The sequence below is a fragment of the Aspergillus terreus genome, genomic scaffold (assembly GCF_000149615.1).
Source record: "Aspergillus terreus NIH2624 scaffold_14 genomic scaffold, whole genome shotgun sequence".
Lineage (NCBI taxonomy): Eukaryota > Fungi > Ascomycota > Eurotiomycetes > Eurotiales > Aspergillaceae > Aspergillus > Aspergillus terreus.
The window spans coordinates 575,183-594,149 of NT_165937.1; the positions used below are offsets into that span (position 1 = coordinate 575,183).

At 55.6% G+C, this 18,967-nt stretch overlaps 8 protein-coding genes across 8 annotated transcripts; 4 read left to right on the forward strand and 4 right to left on the reverse strand.

Moving 5' to 3' along the window:
- Positions 1 to 342: 342 nt before the first annotated feature.
- On the reverse strand, positions 343 to 2,640 carry ATEG_09214 (glycogen [starch] synthase; the record flags this gene model as incomplete). The annotated part of the gene is made up of 4 exons (XM_001217835.1): positions 343 to 460; positions 510 to 705; positions 763 to 2,125; positions 2,176 to 2,640. 4 exons carry the CDS (start codon positions 2,638 to 2,640, stop codon positions 343 to 345), a joined length of 2,142 nt encoding a protein of 713 aa, XP_001217836.1.
- A 1,073-nt stretch (positions 2,641 to 3,713) lies between these two features.
- On the forward strand, positions 3,714 to 4,154 carry ATEG_09215 (uncharacterized protein; the record flags this gene model as incomplete). The annotated part of the gene is made up of 1 exon (XM_001217836.1): positions 3,714 to 4,154. The coding sequence occupies one exon, from the start codon at positions 3,714 to 3,716 to the stop codon at positions 4,152 to 4,154; it is 441 nt and encodes a 146-aa protein (XP_001217837.1).
- A 152-nt stretch (positions 4,155 to 4,306) lies between these two features.
- On the forward strand, positions 4,307 to 5,544 carry ATEG_09216 (uncharacterized protein; the record flags this gene model as incomplete). The annotated part of the gene is made up of 4 exons (XM_001217837.1): positions 4,307 to 4,847; positions 4,928 to 5,202; positions 5,390 to 5,425; positions 5,539 to 5,544. The coding sequence occupies 4 exons, from the start codon at positions 4,307 to 4,309 to the stop codon at positions 5,542 to 5,544; spliced, it is 858 nt and encodes a 285-aa protein (XP_001217838.1).
- Positions 5,545 to 6,614: 1,070 nt separating this feature from the next.
- ATEG_09217 (vacuolar protein sorting-associated protein 54) lies at positions 6,615 to 9,945 on the reverse strand (the record flags this gene model as incomplete). Its single annotated transcript, XM_001217838.1, has 3 exons — positions 6,615 to 6,792; positions 6,839 to 9,671; positions 9,726 to 9,945. The coding sequence occupies 3 exons, from the start codon at positions 9,943 to 9,945 to the stop codon at positions 6,615 to 6,617; spliced, it is 3,231 nt and encodes a 1,076-aa protein (XP_001217839.1).
- A 532-nt stretch (positions 9,946 to 10,477) lies between these two features.
- On the forward strand, positions 10,478 to 12,806 carry ATEG_09218 (MCM DNA helicase complex subunit MCM5; the record flags this gene model as incomplete). The annotated part of the gene is made up of 4 exons (XM_001217839.1): positions 10,478 to 10,614; positions 10,675 to 10,801; positions 10,854 to 12,259; positions 12,314 to 12,806. 4 exons carry the CDS (start codon positions 10,478 to 10,480, stop codon positions 12,804 to 12,806), a joined length of 2,163 nt encoding a protein of 720 aa, XP_001217840.1.
- A 210-nt stretch (positions 12,807 to 13,016) lies between these two features.
- ATEG_09219 (uncharacterized protein) lies at positions 13,017 to 13,958 on the reverse strand (the record flags this gene model as incomplete). The annotated part of the gene is made up of 1 exon (XM_001217840.1): positions 13,017 to 13,958. One exon carries the CDS (start codon positions 13,956 to 13,958, stop codon positions 13,017 to 13,019), a length of 942 nt encoding a protein of 313 aa, XP_001217841.1.
- A 719-nt stretch (positions 13,959 to 14,677) lies between these two features.
- Positions 14,678 to 16,821, forward strand: ATEG_09220 (ribokinase; the record flags this gene model as incomplete). Its single annotated transcript, XM_001217841.1, has 6 exons — positions 14,678 to 14,764; positions 14,809 to 15,020; positions 15,093 to 15,145; positions 15,182 to 15,261; positions 15,381 to 15,488; positions 15,595 to 16,821. The coding sequence occupies 6 exons, from the start codon at positions 14,678 to 14,680 to the stop codon at positions 16,819 to 16,821; spliced, it is 1,767 nt and encodes a 588-aa protein (XP_001217842.1).
- A 1,077-nt stretch (positions 16,822 to 17,898) lies between these two features.
- On the reverse strand, positions 17,899 to 18,621 carry ATEG_09221 (uncharacterized protein; the record flags this gene model as incomplete). Its single annotated transcript, XM_001217842.1, has 1 exon — positions 17,899 to 18,621. The coding sequence occupies one exon, from the start codon at positions 18,619 to 18,621 to the stop codon at positions 17,899 to 17,901; it is 723 nt and encodes a 240-aa protein (XP_001217843.1).
- Between the last annotated feature and the right edge of the window lie 346 nt (positions 18,622 to 18,967).

Here is an 18,967-nt window from a genome sequence, read left to right on the forward strand (position 1 = left end):
TTGGAAGAAGCTGGCCAGGATGGAGGAGGGTTACAAGGGGCAGCATACAACAGAATGATGTCAATTGGTCGTGGTGCAATGCAGCAACTTGGACGCTAACGTCTCCCCCGCCAGGGATCAATAGTATTCATCTGGCACCATCACAGCAAAATGCAGCAAAGAAACAACACAACGGCTATGAGAAACCATGAGAAATGCAACAATAATCGAACAAGAGAAACGGTCAAATGCAGAGGGGTTAGTTAATCACACGGTGCTTTAGATAATCCAAAAGCACAGAATATATATCGTCGAAACTGCGAGAAGCTTGGGCCAGTTGGCGTCACCGTGCACATCTGTCGATCAGCGCCCGCCATTAACCGATATGCGGTCCAGTGGTGACGACGGCCGATCGGACGATTTCTTCATGCGCAACGTCAGTGGAAACAGGTGGTCATCCGACTCTTCTTCCTCGCTGGTCCTGCGCAAATTAGCATCGTTGCTTGCGAGAGATACTCGGCGAGACCTACGGCAGCCGCCATGCAATGTAATCCTCCGTGCTCAGTCCTTCTTTCACTTCCTGGAGCGAGGCAAAATCTCCCGGGGTCATCATGCCCGAGCGATCTCTCGGGGAGCCAGGCACAGACAGTGGGCGCGAGATCTTCTGTTCGGTACCGCCGATAATATCGTAAAAGTCCTCTGTGCCGTCAAACGACGAGGGATACGCTGCGAAATGATTAGTATTATTTTATCCATCGAAAAGAAATGGGAAGAGGGAAATACCGCGCCGGAGTGCCAGCTGGCGAGCTTTGACATATTCCAGTCCCATACGCTTCCAGTCGAGAAGATCGCTCAGTCGCTCCGTGCGGTTTCGCTGGTTGATACGCTGTCGGCGACTCTTCTGCACAAATTGGTACATGAATTCGGTCAGCTGGTTCACAGAATCGTCCACCCCCTTCATCCGACGATCCACAATATAGATTCCGTAGTCGGACGAGTTCTCGATGAGCTCCTCCATGTAACATCCAAAACCGGAGAGATTGGTCGTGATGCTGGGAACCCCCATCACCGTACATTCGGCGGGCGTGTATCCCCACGGCTCATAGTAGGACGGGAAGACTCCCAGGTGCGTGCCACGAACAAAGTCATCGTAGTCCAGCGGCAGCACGGGGTTGGAGGAGTTCAGGAACTCCGGGTGGAAGACAATCTTCACGCGGTCCGACGAATGGTTGAAGAGCTGCACGCGACGGATCTGGTTCAAGATCGGATCTTCTGAATCGTTGACCATGTTATGGGTGACAATGGGCGGCAGCGTGTGTCGCTTCATCGCGAACAGGCGCCGACGGAGTAGCACGCGATCTTGACTGGCCATCAGGTCCTTCTCGTCCGGCATGTTCTCGCCCTCCTTCCACGCGAGACACCGCTCGTACATTCTCTTTCCGATGCCCTTCTCGATGATCTCGATTGTGTCCCGCAACGACTTCACGACGGCCTGTCCCTTGAGAGCCTCCACAGCCAGGGACGTCGTCTGTGCGGGCATGATGATGAAGGCCACCACCGTCGTCTTCGACCCACTGGACTTGAGCCGATGGTTCAGGCGGGCCAGACCCTCGATGAACATGTCCACGCCTTTGTTCCGGAACTCGTACCGACCCGCCGTGAAGACGTAGAGGGTGTTATCCAGGTCGAAGTCATTATGGCCGTAGAAGTGTCCGCGCACAAAGTCGTTGATTTTCTCCTTAGACTGCGAGTGGAGATTCTGGAACTCGTGCACAGCGGAGAACTTTTTAACGTTCAGCCCGTTGGGCAGTACGCCGTCGGGCTTGCGTTTGAGCAAATGTTCGCTTTCGAACGCGGTGATATGGGAGACGGTGGTAAACACGTCGGCAGAGTGGGCAGCCGCGCGTTCGATGCAGTATCGGTGATAGATGCCTCGTTTACCGGCTTCGGCGTCGACATCAAAGTACTGGAGGTTGTTGTAGAAGTCGACGGAACCGGCACAGAGATAGCGACCGAGAAGAGTCGCATGGGTGGTGAAAATGGTGGTCAGGTCCATGTGGCGCTTCTTCGTCAAGGGGAGGGCCACTCCGGCGAGCCATTCGTGGAAATGAGCGACCACGGCACGACGACGCTCGTGGGCGATGAACTAGACGAGATTAGCGGAGCGCACGTTACTGGTGTTCTCGTCGATCGTACCTCACCCAGGAACCAGGCGACCAAGTACCCAAAGACGATCGCTTCGTTGGTCTCGGTATCCGCTGCGGGGGAGGGGATACCGGCGAGGTTCCAGAGATCGCCTTTCCACTCATCCAGATACTTGTAACCAGTGCCGGTGTCGATCAGAAGCACGCGGGGAGCGCCCTCGATCAGCCAGCGGCCGTAGACAATATCAATCCCGCGCTCCTTCATGGATTGGATGGTCTCGAGCATGCGAGGGTTAGAGGGGGTCAATTCTTCGACCTCCACCGCCGCGGAGGCGCGGTTGAGAGGCCCGATGAGGGTGTATCGGTCGCCATACTCGGCGGTGGTGACGGGAGCTTTGGACTTGAGCACGGAGTAGATACCTCCGACGCGGTTGGCGACTTCGGTGGCAATTTCGAACAGCATGTGGTTGCGCACATCGCGCTTAGGGGGATCGGACTCGTTCTCGTCCGCAGGCATGGTGAATGGGGAGGGAGAATCGAAGCTCGTGTGGAAGTGAGGGGAACTCAGGGAAGTCGGGAGTGGCAGTGATTAGAACGAGGGAAGGGGGAAAAAAGTCAGAGAGACACGGGAGCGACAAAGACGTGAGGATGAACGAAGAAGGAATTGGAAAACGACATGGATCTGGGGGGCGTTTGGGGCTAATGCGGTGGTGGTGCAGGGAGTCAAGCGCGAGGAGGAGCTCGTGCGGAGAGGCTGGCAGCGGGTGGCGGGAGAAAGAACCGGTTTTGTACCTTTTTGGTTTTTTCTTCTTTTTCTTCCTCTCGCTCTGTTCAAGTATTTCTATATTTCTTTTTATATAGATTGATCCATTGCTTAATATTCTCTCAGAATCAATTCAGTGAGACAGCCCGAGGAGATGCAAGCACGATAGTGCTGTAGCACAGACCGTCATCGCCCCGTCTCTCTCTCCACAATAATACGACCCGGTCGCTCAGGTGATCTGGTGAGTCCAGGGTCTTTCACCGGGCCAGACTGCTACTGATCCGGTGGTGGATAAACGTGGTGGAGGACTACTGCATTCGGATGTTGTGTCTGGAGGTACTCCCATTGATTGTAGGAAGGATTATCTACGGTATATATAAGATTCTATGGAATACAGTATGTAATAGATGCATGATGCTAAATACTTAAAAGGTAATATCAGCATCACTGATATTACTCCGTACTAGTACAGTATTGTACAGCAGATAAAGCTGCCCGTGGGGAAGCTCCATGATGACGTCATCTCCATCCAACCCTAAACGGCAGCTGCTTCACAACTACCATATAAGACTACACAACCACCTGTACAACGACTATACAGATCTATCCTCAACTATCCAGCATATCCATACTGTCAACGCATGACAAAATGCCACGTGGTATCTCCTGCGGTTTACGGAACTTGTAGCACACTCCTCGACTCCGAATCCAATCCTCGTTATACACAGTAATGCACATCGAGTGTCGGCTTCATTTGCAATATAAATACGCCGTCGAACTCGTCAAAATGGTGCAAAATCCTCGTCCTCGTAGACGCACCTCTTGCAATGGCCTTCAAATCCAGTGCGAGAGCCGCTGGCCATCGCCTTCAGTCTCTCTGGCGCTCCCTGCGACAACAAGTCCCCATCTCCATCCGCATCCACATTTACCGTCGCGGATCTGCAGAGTACAATGGCGTCTCTAAGAACGCCGTCTCGACTCCCATGGATACAGACCACCTGCGCGACTCTCATACCCAGACGCACCGTCTCGTCGTGACGAATCCAGATCCAGCGCCAGCCTTTGTCCACGAACCCGCAGAGCCAGCACCTGAGCCGCGTCGCATGTCTCCGTCGACCGTGCAACTGGCGCATCTACTCATGGATACTGACTACCTCACGCCCCAGCATGAAGAGCAGCTACGTCTTATTCTGCAGGCTGGCTACGCGGCGCAGGACGCCCGCCCAATGCGTTATTCTCCTTCTGACGAGCTCTTCTTTGACGTCTAGACATAGACAATACACTAGACGTCTCCATTATCACCTCTCGTAGATTCGCATCCCATACAAAGAAAGCCGTAGATCTATAGGTCCTCTAAGTCAACGCCACCATCTTCCCAACCACCTCATCCTCCATCCATGACAGCTGCACAACCTCCTCCATGCGCAGCACTCTGCCCACGCCAATCTTCAATCGCCCATCTTCCACCATCCGCACCATCTCCGCCAACGGCGTGCGCATAAACTCCTCCTCCGACCCCGAGTACGCCGTCAGCCTCGTCTCCGACGGAATCAGCTCCATCACATCAACCCTTGCCACACTCCCCTCCTCCCCGCCCACCGTCCCCGCCAGACACACCGTCCCGCCCTTCCGCGCACACCGCAGCGAATCCCGCAGCGTGCGCGCGCCCACCAGCTCCAACACCTTGTCAAACCCGTCCACGCCCCTCCGCCGCATCTGCGTCGCCACCTCCCCGTTGTCAATCCACACCTCGCGCGCCCCAGCCTCGCGCAGCACGCCCGCGCGCTCAGTCTGCCGCGTCGTCGCCGCTACAAACGCCCCGTGCGTCATCGCGATCGCGATCGCGGCCAGTCCGACCGTCGTCGTTCCGCCCCGGACAAGCACGCGCTCGCCCGCTCGCAGCGCCAGCCCGCGGATCACTGCACCCCACGCGGTGGGGAGTAGCGTCGGCAGTGCACCGAGTACTTCCCAGCGTATCTCGTCCCCATCTGCTCCGCGGCGCGGTCGACGGAGAATATGCACCTGCCGCGCTGGGACGCAGGTATATTCTGCGTATGCGCCGTCAAACGACCGCCCCATCCCACTTCCTGCGGTGGCGACCACGCTTCCGCGCGGAAATGTCTGTTCCAAAGCTGCGCTGCCTGCCGCGTCGACGACGCCGACGGCTTCGCTGCCTGGGATACGGGATGGGTGCGCGGATGCGGGGTGTTGGTCTGCACGGGGACGCAGGTCGCCGCGGTTGAGGCCGAAGGCGTGCACGCGGATGCGGATGCTATCGGCGGCGGGTGTCGGGAGAGGTACGGTTTTGAGGCGGAGGTGTGGGTGGTAGTCGGGGGGTTCGGGGTTGAGGATGATTGCTTTCATTGTTTTCATTGCGTGGGTTGGGGTTGGTTCAGGTTATGGTGGTTGTTTGGTGGTCGATGGGCCTGAGGTTAAGGTGGTGAGGGGCTGCTGCATGCAGGTACTTGCAGATACATGTGAGCTTTGTATGTCTATTAAGTAGCACTGTGTCAGTGTCGACTGTGCTGAGATGGTGGTGGTGTGTCGTTCATAGTTGAAGGATCTAGAGCCTGTGGTTATGATTGGACGTAGATAGGAGTAGTAAACCTGATAGATTGATTATCTAGGGGCTGATTGCTATGCTGAACATAGGAATAGAGGATAAAATAAGAATTAACAGAATGTTGAATGGGAGGGTAACTAGGGAAGTACTGGTCTCGGTATATCGTGTACCTAGATGGAATGTACTCCATAGTGCAGCTGCGGTTACAGTCCGCCACCCTTTGACGACCACACTCCACACATTCCAATTCTACCAAGGCATGTACCTGAACGGCGACGATACTATCACTTTTTTCCCTACAGCTCCATCTCCATACTAGGATTCAAGGTACAACAATCACATCTAGACCACAGTATAGGGCCCGGCAGATGAGGTCATCTACTCCACAATGACTTCACCATGCGGTCAGCTCGCCCGCTCAACCAGGCATACATGGACCATGACGCTCTCCATGTCATCACGAGCTCTCTATAAATACGTCCTCACCTAGCACCTCGACATCGAAAACAGCACCAACCTCCAATCCAACTACTACCACAAACAATCAATCACCTTAACCAATTCACACCTCACAAACATCACCATGCCTCGCGGAGCGGAATACGACGACGGTATCCCCCACAGCGACAACGCCATCGAAGCCGGCGAGACCAAGATCCACGGCACCAACCCAGACGTACGTTACGTTCTTTGCACCCCTCGCGTACGACCACCGCTAATACCATGCAGAATGCCGGTCTCAACCGCCTGAACAAGGTCGCCGATCTCCCCGACGCGGACTTCCACCCGGCCGGCCAGGTCTACAGCGGCTATGGAAGCTTTGGCAAGACGTCCTCCGGTAGCGGCAAGGGTGGCCATGAGCCGCACTCGTTAGGCGAGCACAAGGGCACCGGTGCGCACAAGGGAACCGGATTGGAGTAAAGTTGCATCATCGGTCATGGTTATGATATGGGTTCATTAGCGGAGTTCGTCCGGGTTATGGTGTACATTAGGAGCCCTTGGTAGGGCAATGTCTCAATGAATCAGCCGATTCAAATTCCATCAAGGTCTCGATTCTATAGTGTAAATAATGCTGTGCAGTCCGAGACAGCAAGTCAGCAATCGCTAAATGGCTATACAACCCCTCTAACGCAAGAAATGTAGGCAACATCCCGCTCAATGTGTATCATGCGGCAGTGCTGTCGCTCGTCTCGGCCGGGCCTTTGGAATCAGCCTCAGCAGGAGCAGCTTCCGTCGCTGCGATGTTCTTCTGTCGAACCAACTCAAGAAGACGTTCTCCCAGGTCCCCAAATCCGTCGATCTTGCTCAGCTTAGACTGGAAATGTTCGGCGTCCCGTTGCAACCTGTTCACGTTAGTAGCCGCAAAGAACTCGAGTGAGAACGCCATACCTCTCCTTGCCTGCCTCTGTATCAACAGACACCTCCTCGAATGCCTTGGTCCATTGTTCTCGATACGTCCGGAACACGGGATCCATGATCATCGAGACGGTCATCTCAGGGAGATGCTTGCTCAGAACCCGATGCAGCGTTCCAGTCTCCTTCGTGAGCGTCTCCATGTAAGGATTGACGGCCGTATTCCCATTAGCATCCCAGTCAATCTTCTTCATGGCATTGACATGCACGGTGGAGCGCGAGCTCATAATGTCAACCAGCTTCTCGTGAATCCCGGATTGGTGCTCCTGGAACAATCTTTTCACCTTGTCAAAGTCACCCAGCAATGAGCTAGACGGCGCATGTCGGCGGACGAATTCCCGGATATAAGGGACCAACGCAATCACAAAGCTCAGAGCCTGCGACGACAGCGCGAGATGCTTGGTCGTGATGTTCTTGAGACCTGCACTCCGGGTGGCCCCAGCGCCGAGAATTAACTGAGAAGATCGGGAGTTGAACAATTTCAACGTTTCCAGAAGACCAGGTGCAATATCCTGAATCATGTTGGGAATATTGGCCATGAGGAACTGGAATTCCTCGATAGTCCTCATCATAGCCATGGCGGATTCTGAGAGAATGTACTTCTGCTCGTCGATCTCCGCACTGCGGACCTTCTCCTTCCCTGACCCGTTCACAAGAGACTGCTCCGACGAGTTCTTGTGGTTGCTATCCTTGGCCATCCAGATCTTCGAGGCATCTACCCACGACTCAATATCCTTCGTGCTGGCGTCAAGGATCCGTTTCAAGATGGCATCCTCAGCCTCGCCAAAGTCTTTCGCATCCCATCGGTCCGCGTCCATAACTTGGATGATTCGGTGTCGTTGAGTATCGCCAAAACGATTGATATAGTCCCGGATGTGATTGCCCACTAACGTCTTCAAGGCTGTCCCGCTCCGCCCAGAGATGGCTTCACATTCGTCCGCAAAGAGACGGTTGAGGGTGAAGTACTTGACAAATTCCTCTTTCGTCAGAGAAGATGTCTGCTCCGAGCGCACTTTCAAAACTTTGTTCACCTGCTGCTGAGCGGTATCAACCGCCATTCCAAGCAGACTCGACATATCCAGCACCTGTAAGATCTCGTCTTGAGCAAGTACAGTAGCGGCAGCTCGTCGATCGGAGCCACCTTGGGGGTCGGGGCTGGACTTGCTGCCAGCCGGCGGCGGGGTTCCCAGGCCACTGGCGATATCAAGAAGAACCTTGACCTGAACGCTCAGTCTCCGTAACGCCTCGCTAATGCCAGCGTATACCTGTGCAAGCATGTTATATGCATCCTCAGCGTCTAAAGCGCGAAGGTTCCGGGCAAGAATTGATGATTTCTCCTGCTGGCTACGTTGTTGGGATCGATGTGTGGCAACGGAGACCATCGACTCATTATCGTCATCGCTGGAGCTCGGCATATGCTTCCGAATCAGGCCCTTCATTTCACGAATGACGGCCGACTTGAAGGCGGTCGCAGCGGGTGTCGTATGGCGCGCACGGGCGAGGCCAGCAAGGTGTAAATGCAATTGCGACCGCAGTTGGTCGTCAAAATTCATATATGCAGGCGTCGACGCCGCGCCAGTGCGCGGAGCGCCGCGTTGCCGTTGGAAGGAAGAACCCCATCGCTGTAAAGTAGCATCCAGAGGCACATTCTCTACATGCTGTCGCAAGTCACCGAGAAGATCACTCAAGAATCGGGTTTCGTAGCCAACCCCGATTCGATTTCGGAGCTGAGCCAGATCATCAGCTGCTCCGTCGAGAGCTTTGAGCCGTCGCAAGTCGATCGGCCGCCGCGGGTGCTCTTGCGATTCATCGGCGTCTCCAGAACTAGCCAGCGTATGCTCTCCAGCCATAAGCTTCTCCACCTCCTCCAGCCCATCTGCAGCCTCCTCGATGTTCCCGTTGTCGACCAACTCTTCGCACCGCGAGACCGACTGGACCACGTCCAGAAGCTGAGATACCGCATCCGCAAGCATTCGCACATTCTCTCTGCGGCGCCGCAAGTTAACTATCTTCAGTCCACCGAGAGCCATTTCACGATCGATCTTCTGGAGGTCTTTCCGCAACACTTGGATCCGCTTCACCGAGTCTGCAGCTTCGGAATGCAGTTCGCGCAGCGACCCCAATGCCGTGAAGAATGACTTGGACGCTGTTGAGATTGACGAGATAAGATGGATCTCCACTGTATCCATGTACCATGAGAGTTTCTCTTGCAGGATCGCATTCGTGGCGAGAGCTTTCCTCCCCTGCGCGGGCTCTACCACCGTTCCATTCTCCGTTTGTCCATCCTTGGCTGGTATCTTCGGCGGCGTGACAACTTCTGACTTCTCAGACACCACATCGAATGTCCGCGGGTTCTCGAGATGGAAATCATCCTCGAAATATACCGGAGGGATGGTGGACAGCGGGGTGACGCCATGGCCGCGGCCGCGACCCGAAGAGCGCTTTCGACCTCTCGTGTCATACGGTGAACTTGCGCGGGAACTGGTAGATATCGCCGAGGGTCGCCGCTCCATAGGCCGGGGCATCAACGTATCATTCTCCTCTGGTCGAGGGGAGGTTTTACCACCGCCCCGCGCCAGCTGCGCTTCCTGATCTCCCGTCCCTTCCTTTGCCTGTTGGAAAACATCGTACAGAGAGCCAACCTGGGACAAATACGGTTCGAAAGCTTTTGGATCAACTCGAGGAATGTTGGTCAGCGTGACCGGGGGGATGTCGCGCGAGCTTGGGGGTTTGTATCCGGAGGTGGTTACGGCACTGTGGGGAACGAGTCCAGTGCGGACAATTGGAGGCTGGAGAAGTGTCGAAATAGCTATAGTCGGTCAGCATCAACAACGCATAGCTTCGTATAAAAAGGAATGCGTACCATTCTGTCCGGACTCGGCGATTGACCCATGACGGGACGACGAGTCGAGGATCCCTCCAATGCTCACAATGGAACTTGCGGTCGAACCCCGTCTCAGGGGGTATCTCTGGGGCGGTACCCGGGGAGATTCAATCTGATTGAACGAATACTGAGATAAGGACGGTGTAGAAGCGCCCGAGGCAAGACTATCGATTGACTTCCGAGGGCTCACAGAGGACATCTCGTTGATGCCAGACAGGCGACTCTGACGGCCACCGTGCAGTTCGGGAGGACTTTATCTGAACATGACAAGTGGACAACTGGAGGATGTCTGCGTTGCGCGAACTGTGGCACAGTACAAAGCGTTACCAATGGAAGCTAGTAGTAGCAATATAGGATCGGAAGAAAGGGACGAGGTGAAAGGCGCGGAACGAGTGGAGGAACCCAGTACAGTCCATCTGATACGGGGGGATTCTCGTCTTCCTGCCATGACAGCTCCGCCCGATCAGGTAAGGCGTCGAGGCCGGAGGACCACCTGCGCTAATCCGAATGGGGTTCTCGGATCCTCATTTCTCCGAAGCCTTGTTTGCTGCCTTATTCCTGAGGCGGAAACCACTTAACGCGTGTGTGCGACGCGACGCGTTGCGTTCGTGTTGCCGCCGCCGCAAAAGTTCCAACTTCCAAAGGGAGCGCATACACTGCATTCTCCACGATCCTCCAACGTCTTTCCACGACACCCCTCTCCCCTTATATTCTCAATTGCGGTCTTCGCCATGGATAGACGCACTCCGTATACGTTGAGCGTTCTCGCTCCGAGCACTGATGGCGCTGAAGAATCCCGCACACAGATCCAAGCAAGACTTCGAGATTTCGTTCTAGAGTTCCAGCTGGATAATGCGTTCATCTACCGGTATGCCGATTCCGGAACTCTCTGGTTGATTTGAAAGGAACGATGTTGACTTGATATCAGTGACCAACTCCGTCAGAATGTCCTTGTCAAGCAGTACTACTGTGACATTGACATCGCCCACCTTATTTCTTACAACGAGGAATTGGCACACAAACTCACCACCGAACCTGCCGACATCATTCCTCTGGTCAGTTCCAGCTATTGTACTCCATTTTGTATCATTCTAACCACCACCTCAGTTCGAGGCCGCCCTGAAACAATGCACACAGAGAATCGTCTATCCCTCTCAGCGGGACATTGCCCTTCCTCCGCATCAACTTCTCCTTCACTCCTCGGCAACACACATCTCTATTCGCGATCTCAACGCCACCAACATCTCTCACCTCGTCCGTATTCCTGGTATTGTCATTGGCGCGTCGACGATATCGTCCAAGGCCACGGTGGTTCACATTCGCTGCAAGAGCTGCGACCACAGTGACAACATTACCGTCGAAGGCGGCTTTGCAGGACTGACCCTGCCCCGGAGGTGTGGTCGTGAAAAGCAACCCGGTGATGCTCCACAAGATGCGCAATGTCCCTTGGACCCCTACGTAATCTCTCACGAGAAGTGCCAATTTGTCGATCAGCAAGTCCTGAAGCTGCAGGAAGCTCCAGACCAGGTCCCCGTGGGTGAACTTCCTCGCCACGTTCTCATCTCGGCGGACCGCTATCTGGCCAACCGAGTCGTCCCTGGTTCGCGCTGCACCGTTATGGGCATCTTCTCCATCTACCAGGCTCGTGGTGGCAAGAAAGATGGCGCGGTGGCCCTCCGTAACCCCTACCTGCGCGCCGTCGGAATCAGCTCTGATCTGGACCACACCGCCAAGGGCAGCGCCATCTTCTCGGAAGAGGAAGAACAGGAGTTCTTAGAGCTCAGCCGTCGGCCGGACCTTTACGATGCCCTCGCCCGCAGCATTGCTCCGTCCATCTACGGTAACCTTGACATTAAGAAGGCCATCGTCTGTCTGCTTATGGGCGGCTCCAAGAAGATTCTCCCCGATGGAATGAAACTTCGTGGAGACATCAACGTCCTGCTACTGGGTGACCCCGGTACGGCCAAGTCCCAGCTACTCAAGTTCACCGAGAAGGTGTCTCCCATCGCCATCTACACGTCCGGTAAGGGTTCGTCCGCGGCTGGTTTGACGGCTTCCGTCCAACGTGATCACACGACGCGTGAGTTCTACCTGGAAGGAGGAGCGATGGTTCTCGCCGACGGCGGAGTGGTCTGCATTGACGAGTTCGACAAAATGCGAGACGAGGACCGCGTCGCCATTCACGAAGCCATGGAACAACAGACCATCTCGATCGCCAAGGCAGGTATCACCACTATCCTCAACTCCCGAACGTCCGTCTTGGCTGCGGCGAACCCGATCTACGGGCGTTACGATGACCTGAAAACCCCCGGTGAGAACATCGACTTCCAGACCACCATCTTGTCTCGTTTCGATATGATCTTCGTCGTTCGCGACGACCACGAACGCAGCCGCGACGAGCGCATCGCCCGCCACGTCATGGGCGTGCACATGGGTGGACGAGGCGCGGAAGAGCAAGTCGAGGCGGAGATTCCACTCGAGAAGATGAAGCGGTACATCAGCTACTGCCGCACGTAAGTTTTCCAAACTACCTGTTAACAGCACCCAAACTAATTCGTTCTCCACAGCCGCTGTGCACCCCGTCTGTCCGACGAGGCTGCCGAAAAGCTCTCTTCGCACTTCGTCTCGATCAGAAAGCAGGTCCACCGCGCCGAACTCGACGCCAACACACGCTCATCCATCCCTATCACCGTCCGTCAGCTCGAAGCCATCGTCCGTATTACGGAATCCCTGGCTAAGCTGAGTCTGTCGCCGATTGCCACGACTGCCCATGTGGACGAAGCCATTCGCCTCTTCCTGGCTTCCACGATGGACGCCATCACGCAAGGCGAGGGCCAGGGCAGCAAGGAGCTGATGGAAGAAGTCAGCAAGATCGAAGACGAGCTGAAGCGTCGTCTCCCCATCGGCTGGAGCACCAGTCTGGCCACGCTGCGCCGCGAGTTCGTCGACGGACGAGGCTACACCGAGCAAGCGCTGAACCGGGCGTTGATTGTCCTCCAGCGACGGGATACTGTGCAGATCCGGTCCGGCGGTTCACAGGTGTACCGAAATGGAGTGTAGGTTGATTTGATGGTGATGTCATAGTAACGAATGATGGTGCTGTGGTTTTGTCTGCTTTCGGGCATGCACGATGTCTTTCACGGATTGGGACAACATGGGGTATGGAGTATGGAGTTGGATTTAGCCTATAATACATAGAAATGAACTGACATGTAATATTTACAGTGAAGATCCTCCCGGTAGATCGCCTCCTGTCTCTGACAGGCTACATTATAAGTGATCGGCTCCCACCATCAACACAGTCCCATCAACGCTCTGCTCCATATCACGGGCTGTCAGATGCGCCTGGAGTCTGGTCGCCGTCTTGGCTAGAAGATCTGCTTCCTTGTGCCCCGGGATCGGCGGGTTCATATGCGCTGGAGCCCAGTGGATCTCGACTTGTACGCCCATGTTTCGCATCTGCTGCGAGCGACGCATCACCTGTTTAACAAGGTGGACTGTGGTCGACAGCAGCGACCCTGCACCTGTCGGGTTTGGCCAGCTCCCGAGCAAGTCCAGGCAGTGCTTACAGTCTGTGAAAACTGTGACGGCTGTAGTCGAGCTCCTCTCCAGGGTACTAGACGAAGCTTGAGACGACGGACTCGACGGCGGAGACGGCTGGGAGGACGCCGATGAGCACGGTGTCGTATCTGCTTCGAAGACAGCCACTTTCAACGCAGCCCCGATAGCAAACAGCTCCAACTCCCGGCTCTCATGGAGGCCGCTCACGGCATAGCCCCGATAGGCCCATTCCCTCTCCCTAGGATCCGGTCGGTATACCACGGCCGCGCCAGCCCCGTCCTCGCTATAGGAACCATCAGCCCAGAACACTCGCGTGGACTGGTCCGGTGCCGTATAGATCGACGTGGCAAACTTGTAGGCGTCTGACCGGGCGCGCATGATGAGCCGTCCGCAGAAGCTATCCTGTCCCGGCGGTGCGCTGAACAGCCGCGTGGGCTGTTGGGCGACTTGATCTGGCCTGCGCCTGCCCAGTTTCACTCGTTGCCTTTTCTCCTTGGCTTCTTGCTTTCTGCGGCCAGCGCTTGGGCTCTCCGGGGACTGCTTTGTTTGGTTTTTGACCTGCGGTGTGCTGGAGTCAGTGTCCGTGTCCTCGGCCTCGGACTTTCTCTTGCGGATATTTGCCGTGGGAGTGGTCTCAGATGAGGGATTCATTATTTCTAGCAGTGTATATAGTGTGAGGTTTATAGAGAACGCCGGTGTTGAGCGGGGAATGAGCGATATAAGTGTAGAGAGTGGGAGAAAGAAAGAGCGACGCGGTGCTGGTTGGGCTTTTTCTACTGTTGTAGGCAACTGTATGTTACTTCATCGACGTAATAACCCTTTGTCTGTCTGTTGGGTGCTTGTAGGCAGGTGATGCTGTTGGAGCATCGCTGTCATACTTCCGTCAGGGAGGTGCCTGCCTCCCAGTGTTCAGCATACACGACCAGCTTTGATGAGCATGTACAGATAATGGAGATTGTGTGTTTAAGGACGCTGTACCTGATTGCAATTACTAGGACAAGTAGAGTGATGACCTGAATCTCACTTATGAAGGTACCAGTGACTCTGATCTATACGGGGATTCAATGACGAGGAAGAGGATACTGCACTATTGAATGATTATCCAAGCTATATCTCAGTCCCTGCATTAGTCCAGGTATTCATTCGTTATTGGTTGGAGAATTAACGAGGCGTACTATGTCTCTCGATGATTAATGTATGAGCTAAAGGTACTACACTACAGTTACAAGTCTCAGACAGGACATACTAAGGTAGTATATGCACACTTCCATGCAAATTGCGCCTTATCTCGTGTATATGCATCTGCCCAACAGTCCGTATCAACAACTTCAGTTTTCTTCACTTGTATACACATTCCACCACCCGTCCCCATGGCTTTGGCTGTCGCTTTTGTCACCGGTTCCGACCAAGGACTGGGCTTCGGGCTGGTGAAGCAGTTTGTGGCCCATCTAAACTCCGTAAGCGACTACAAGTTAACAAGATCTGACTGAAGCTGATCAAGTACTCGCAGCTTGTCATGGCGGCGGTCCGTAATCCCACACACCCATTCGCCCAGGATCTATCACAACTAACTACGGCGGAGAGCAACAGCATTATTGTCGTCGAGCACGGCGCCAGTATTGAGCAGTCCGTCTTTGATGCTGTCAACAAGGTCACCAACAGGAGCATAGAGCATATCGACTACGTCGTTGCCAATGCAGATATCACCAAAAGGTGTCCCCTTGTGAAAAGATGTCAAGCGCGCCGACATCCTCGAGCACTTTGTCTCTATTGTCCACTCTACAGGCGGTATGGTTGCTATGATTACCAAGGGAAAGTTGTCCACTACACTGGTGATGGTCAAGAATTGTAAATTATTCACTGAACATATGGAGTATGGGCCCAGTATTTCATAGTGCCTACCTGGGAGCTACGGAGTAGGTACCAGGACGAAGTATATCTAGTTGGCTGCTCGGTAAGCCCACCCCAGACATGGGCTCTAGTAAATCAATTCCACATAGTGACATTTATATATTTCCGCTCCAATTCTAGACCAAGGCAATTTTAATCATCAATTAACTAATTCCACTATAGTATTATCCAAGTAGCGAGACATACAAACCATCAAGTAATGCCAACCGTAAAGCCGAAGCCGAAGCTGGCCGGAAGACTCTCCGCCGCGGCGCCGATTACGTTACGTCGGTCCATCTTCTACACTCTACCGAGTATACTCCCTCCAACAGATATTCCAACCCTTCCCTCGCCTTTCCGCCATTTACTCACTCGACTCTAATTCTACTCAAGGTAGCCTAGCAGCCCTATCAATTCTCTCGCCACCCAATTGACCAGTCTACAGGCAATCATCTTACCCCACCTCCACTACCCCGCGATCAACACAATGGCACCCACCATCCGGGTCATCGGCTCCCTCAACGTCGACATGGTGTCGGTGACACCACGGTTCCCCGAACCCGGCGAGACCATCACCTCCTCGTCGTACTTCATCAGCGCCGGCGGCAAGGGCGCCAACCAAGCGGTGGCCTGCGGGCGACTCTCGCGGCCACAATCCGGTACCGCGCCGACCAGCCCAGTCACAGTAGAGATGGTCGGGGCAGTTGGCGGACGCGACGGACACTTTGACGCACTCCTGAAGCCCACGCTGGAACAGTCGGGCGTCGGCACGGCGCGCGTGCGGATCGTCCCGGACGCATACACAGGAGTGGCAGTGATCGTGGTGGACTCATCGGCAGGCGGGGAGAACCGCATCCTGTTCTCGCCGGGCGCCAACTACCAGGGGATGCAGGAGACGGCAGACGTCGTAGGGATGGGGCTGGCGGCGCCGGTGCCGGACGTGATCGTCATGCAGGGCGAGATCCCGACAGACACGACGGTGGCTATTCTGCGCGAGCTGGCGGCGTGGAAGGCGAAGAACCGGGCGGCGGGCGTGCGCGGCATCGAGGCCGGCCCGGACGTCATGCTCAACCCGGCGCCGGCGCCGCCGGGCGGGCTCCCGGCCGACGTGTATGCGGCTGTCGACCATCTCATCATGAACGAGACCGAGGCGGAGCTGATGACGCCGCCGCCGGAGCTGCTGCTGCAGACGGTGCCGGAGGCGCAGGGGCAGACGGGGCATGAGGCCGTCGCGCGGTACTTCCACCGACTGGGGGTGACGTATGTGCTCATCACGCTGGGATCCAAGGGTGTCTGGTATAGCGCGACGGATGCGGGCTCGTCGGGCCCAGCGGACGGGGTGCACCGGTTCACGAATCAGAACCCCGCCGCGCCGGTCAGCCGGGTGCTGGACACCACGGCGGCGGGCGATACGTTCGTGGGCGGGTATGCGGTGGAAGTGGCCCGGTGGCGCGAGCGTCGGCGGAAGGACGGCCTGGCTGGACGCGATGTGACGACAGAGGAGAAGGCAGATCGGTACCAGCGGGTGATGGATGCAGCGATGGGATTGGCGGCGCGGGCGGCGGCACGGTGTGTCGAGCGACAGGGGGCGATGGACAGCATTCCGTGGGAGGATGAGATCTGAGGGGAATGTGTGGCATTCAGATGATTTCACCGGTTATCCAGGGAGTCGAGTGGCGACGCGCGGTGGAATGAAGTCGCTACGTATGTAGGACGGATATCTCCCGCGTTCCAGATATCTCTGTACGGGATGGACTGGGTGGATGGAGCGGAATGAGGATGATCGTGGTTGTCGCATGTGCCTCGCATGGTTTGATTACGGTGTGCAGCCGATGAAACGAGGCTGTAGGGAGGTGCATGCGCATGCGAGGTGGTGGTGGACTATACGATGAGGATGCAGAGGATTCAGATGGTGCAGATGGGAAATAGTTGGATTCAGTTGGATTCAGTTGGCGCTGGGGATGCATGAAACCGGCGCGTAGACGATGACGCGTGAATATCGAGTGCTGTCGGTTCTCTATACTTAGTATGTTCTACTTCCTATTCTTTTGGATGAGGTACCACTCTGGGTGGTCTCGAAATATCATATCATATCGAGGGACTAAATAATTCTCGACTATTGCACTCTATTACTGTCAATAATATAATACTATAGTACCTAGGTATATAGTAAAGTAATAAGTAATACTGTATAGTTCGCGACGCGACGCGACGAGCAAGTGAGGGGGAATTTGTCGCCTTGCAGCATCACGGCCAATCCGTGATCCAAACGCGCTCCGGCATGTGGCACTCTTCAGCTGAGTTCTTATATTTCTGCTGCCTCGTTCTCCGTTCTTCTATTTTTCTTCTCTCGTTCAGTATTCTCTCGTTATATTAATCTATCTGTATTGATCATTCTACTTTATTATTGTCGTGTTGTTGTTGTTGTTGTTGTTGTTGTTGTTGTTCTATACCGCGGGATCTATACCTACACTAGGGATCTACTCTACTCCACCCAAACAAACCTCTACTCTCTTTCCTACTCCTCCTACTCCTACAGGGCATCATGGCGCTCACCATGACCCCCACCACCCGTCAACCCTTTGCCAACCTGGACGCCCCCCGCATGCGTTCCATCATGCGCTCCAAAATGAACCTCAAGAACCAACGTGATGGTAAGTCCGTCCACGCGTCCCCGCATTCCGTTTCACCGCTGACCGCGTCAGGCCTTCTCGCATCCAAGAGACAACCGCTGTCCGTCATGGACGCCGAAAACATCGACCCTGTCACGCGTCTTGCCGCCAAACGCAAACGCGGCTGCGACGAGGACGCCGACGACACCGACTCCCTCAAGGCCCACGGCCCGACCAAGCCCATCAAGGCCTCGCGCATGGCCCTGACCACCGTCGCGGCTAACCCGCCGCCGCGCAAGTCCACCACCACCACCACCACCACCATTCCGACCACGCCGCGCAAGCCATTGCAGACGGCGACGACCGCCCCATGCAAATCGCCCGCGCCCATCAAGCCCATGGGCCGCTCCCCTCAGTCGGTGCGCCCCTCCCCCCGTCGCTCCACCATTGCCAAAACCGCCTCCGCCCCGGCATCCCGCAGGACCGTCAAACGCCCTTTCTCCATCGCCACCGCGCTGTCCGGCGGGAAGCCCAAGGCCTCCGCGAGCGCTAAAGCCACCCCCGCGTCGTGGGCCTTCGACATCCACGTCGACTCCGAGCAGGACGAGCTCACCAACCTCATGCAGCACTCCACCTGCGTGCTGGACATCAGCGACGACGAGCGCAAGGCTGACGCCGCCGGCCGCGGCAAAGAGAACATCCCCCCGGCCGAGCTGGGTCTCGCCCTTGCTGCGCGGCCGGAGGTGCCGGCGCCGGCGCCGCGCAAGGAGAAGATGCTGGATGAGCCGCGTGCGCCGCTCGGCGAACTCCATGCGTCGGATTATTACCCCGATGGGTGTCATGCATTCTCCTATGAGGTTGTGTATGAGGATGAAGGTGACGAGGAGAATGTCCCTGTCGCGGAGTCGAAGCTCTCGCGCCACCAGCGCAGTCGGAGTAAGCTGTCCAGCGTCTCATCTATCGCGGCTATCCTCGATGCGACGGCGCCCAAGGATGCTGCTGAACTGAAGGATGCGTCTGGGGAGCCGCAGCCGGCGGAGGTCGAGATATGGGAGAGCGAGAGTGCCGCCGAGGAGAATGCCGAGTGAGGGGTAAAAGGTTCGGTGTTGGGTCGTGGAGTTTTGGCTGGCGTTTGGAAATGGGTCTGATTTTGATACC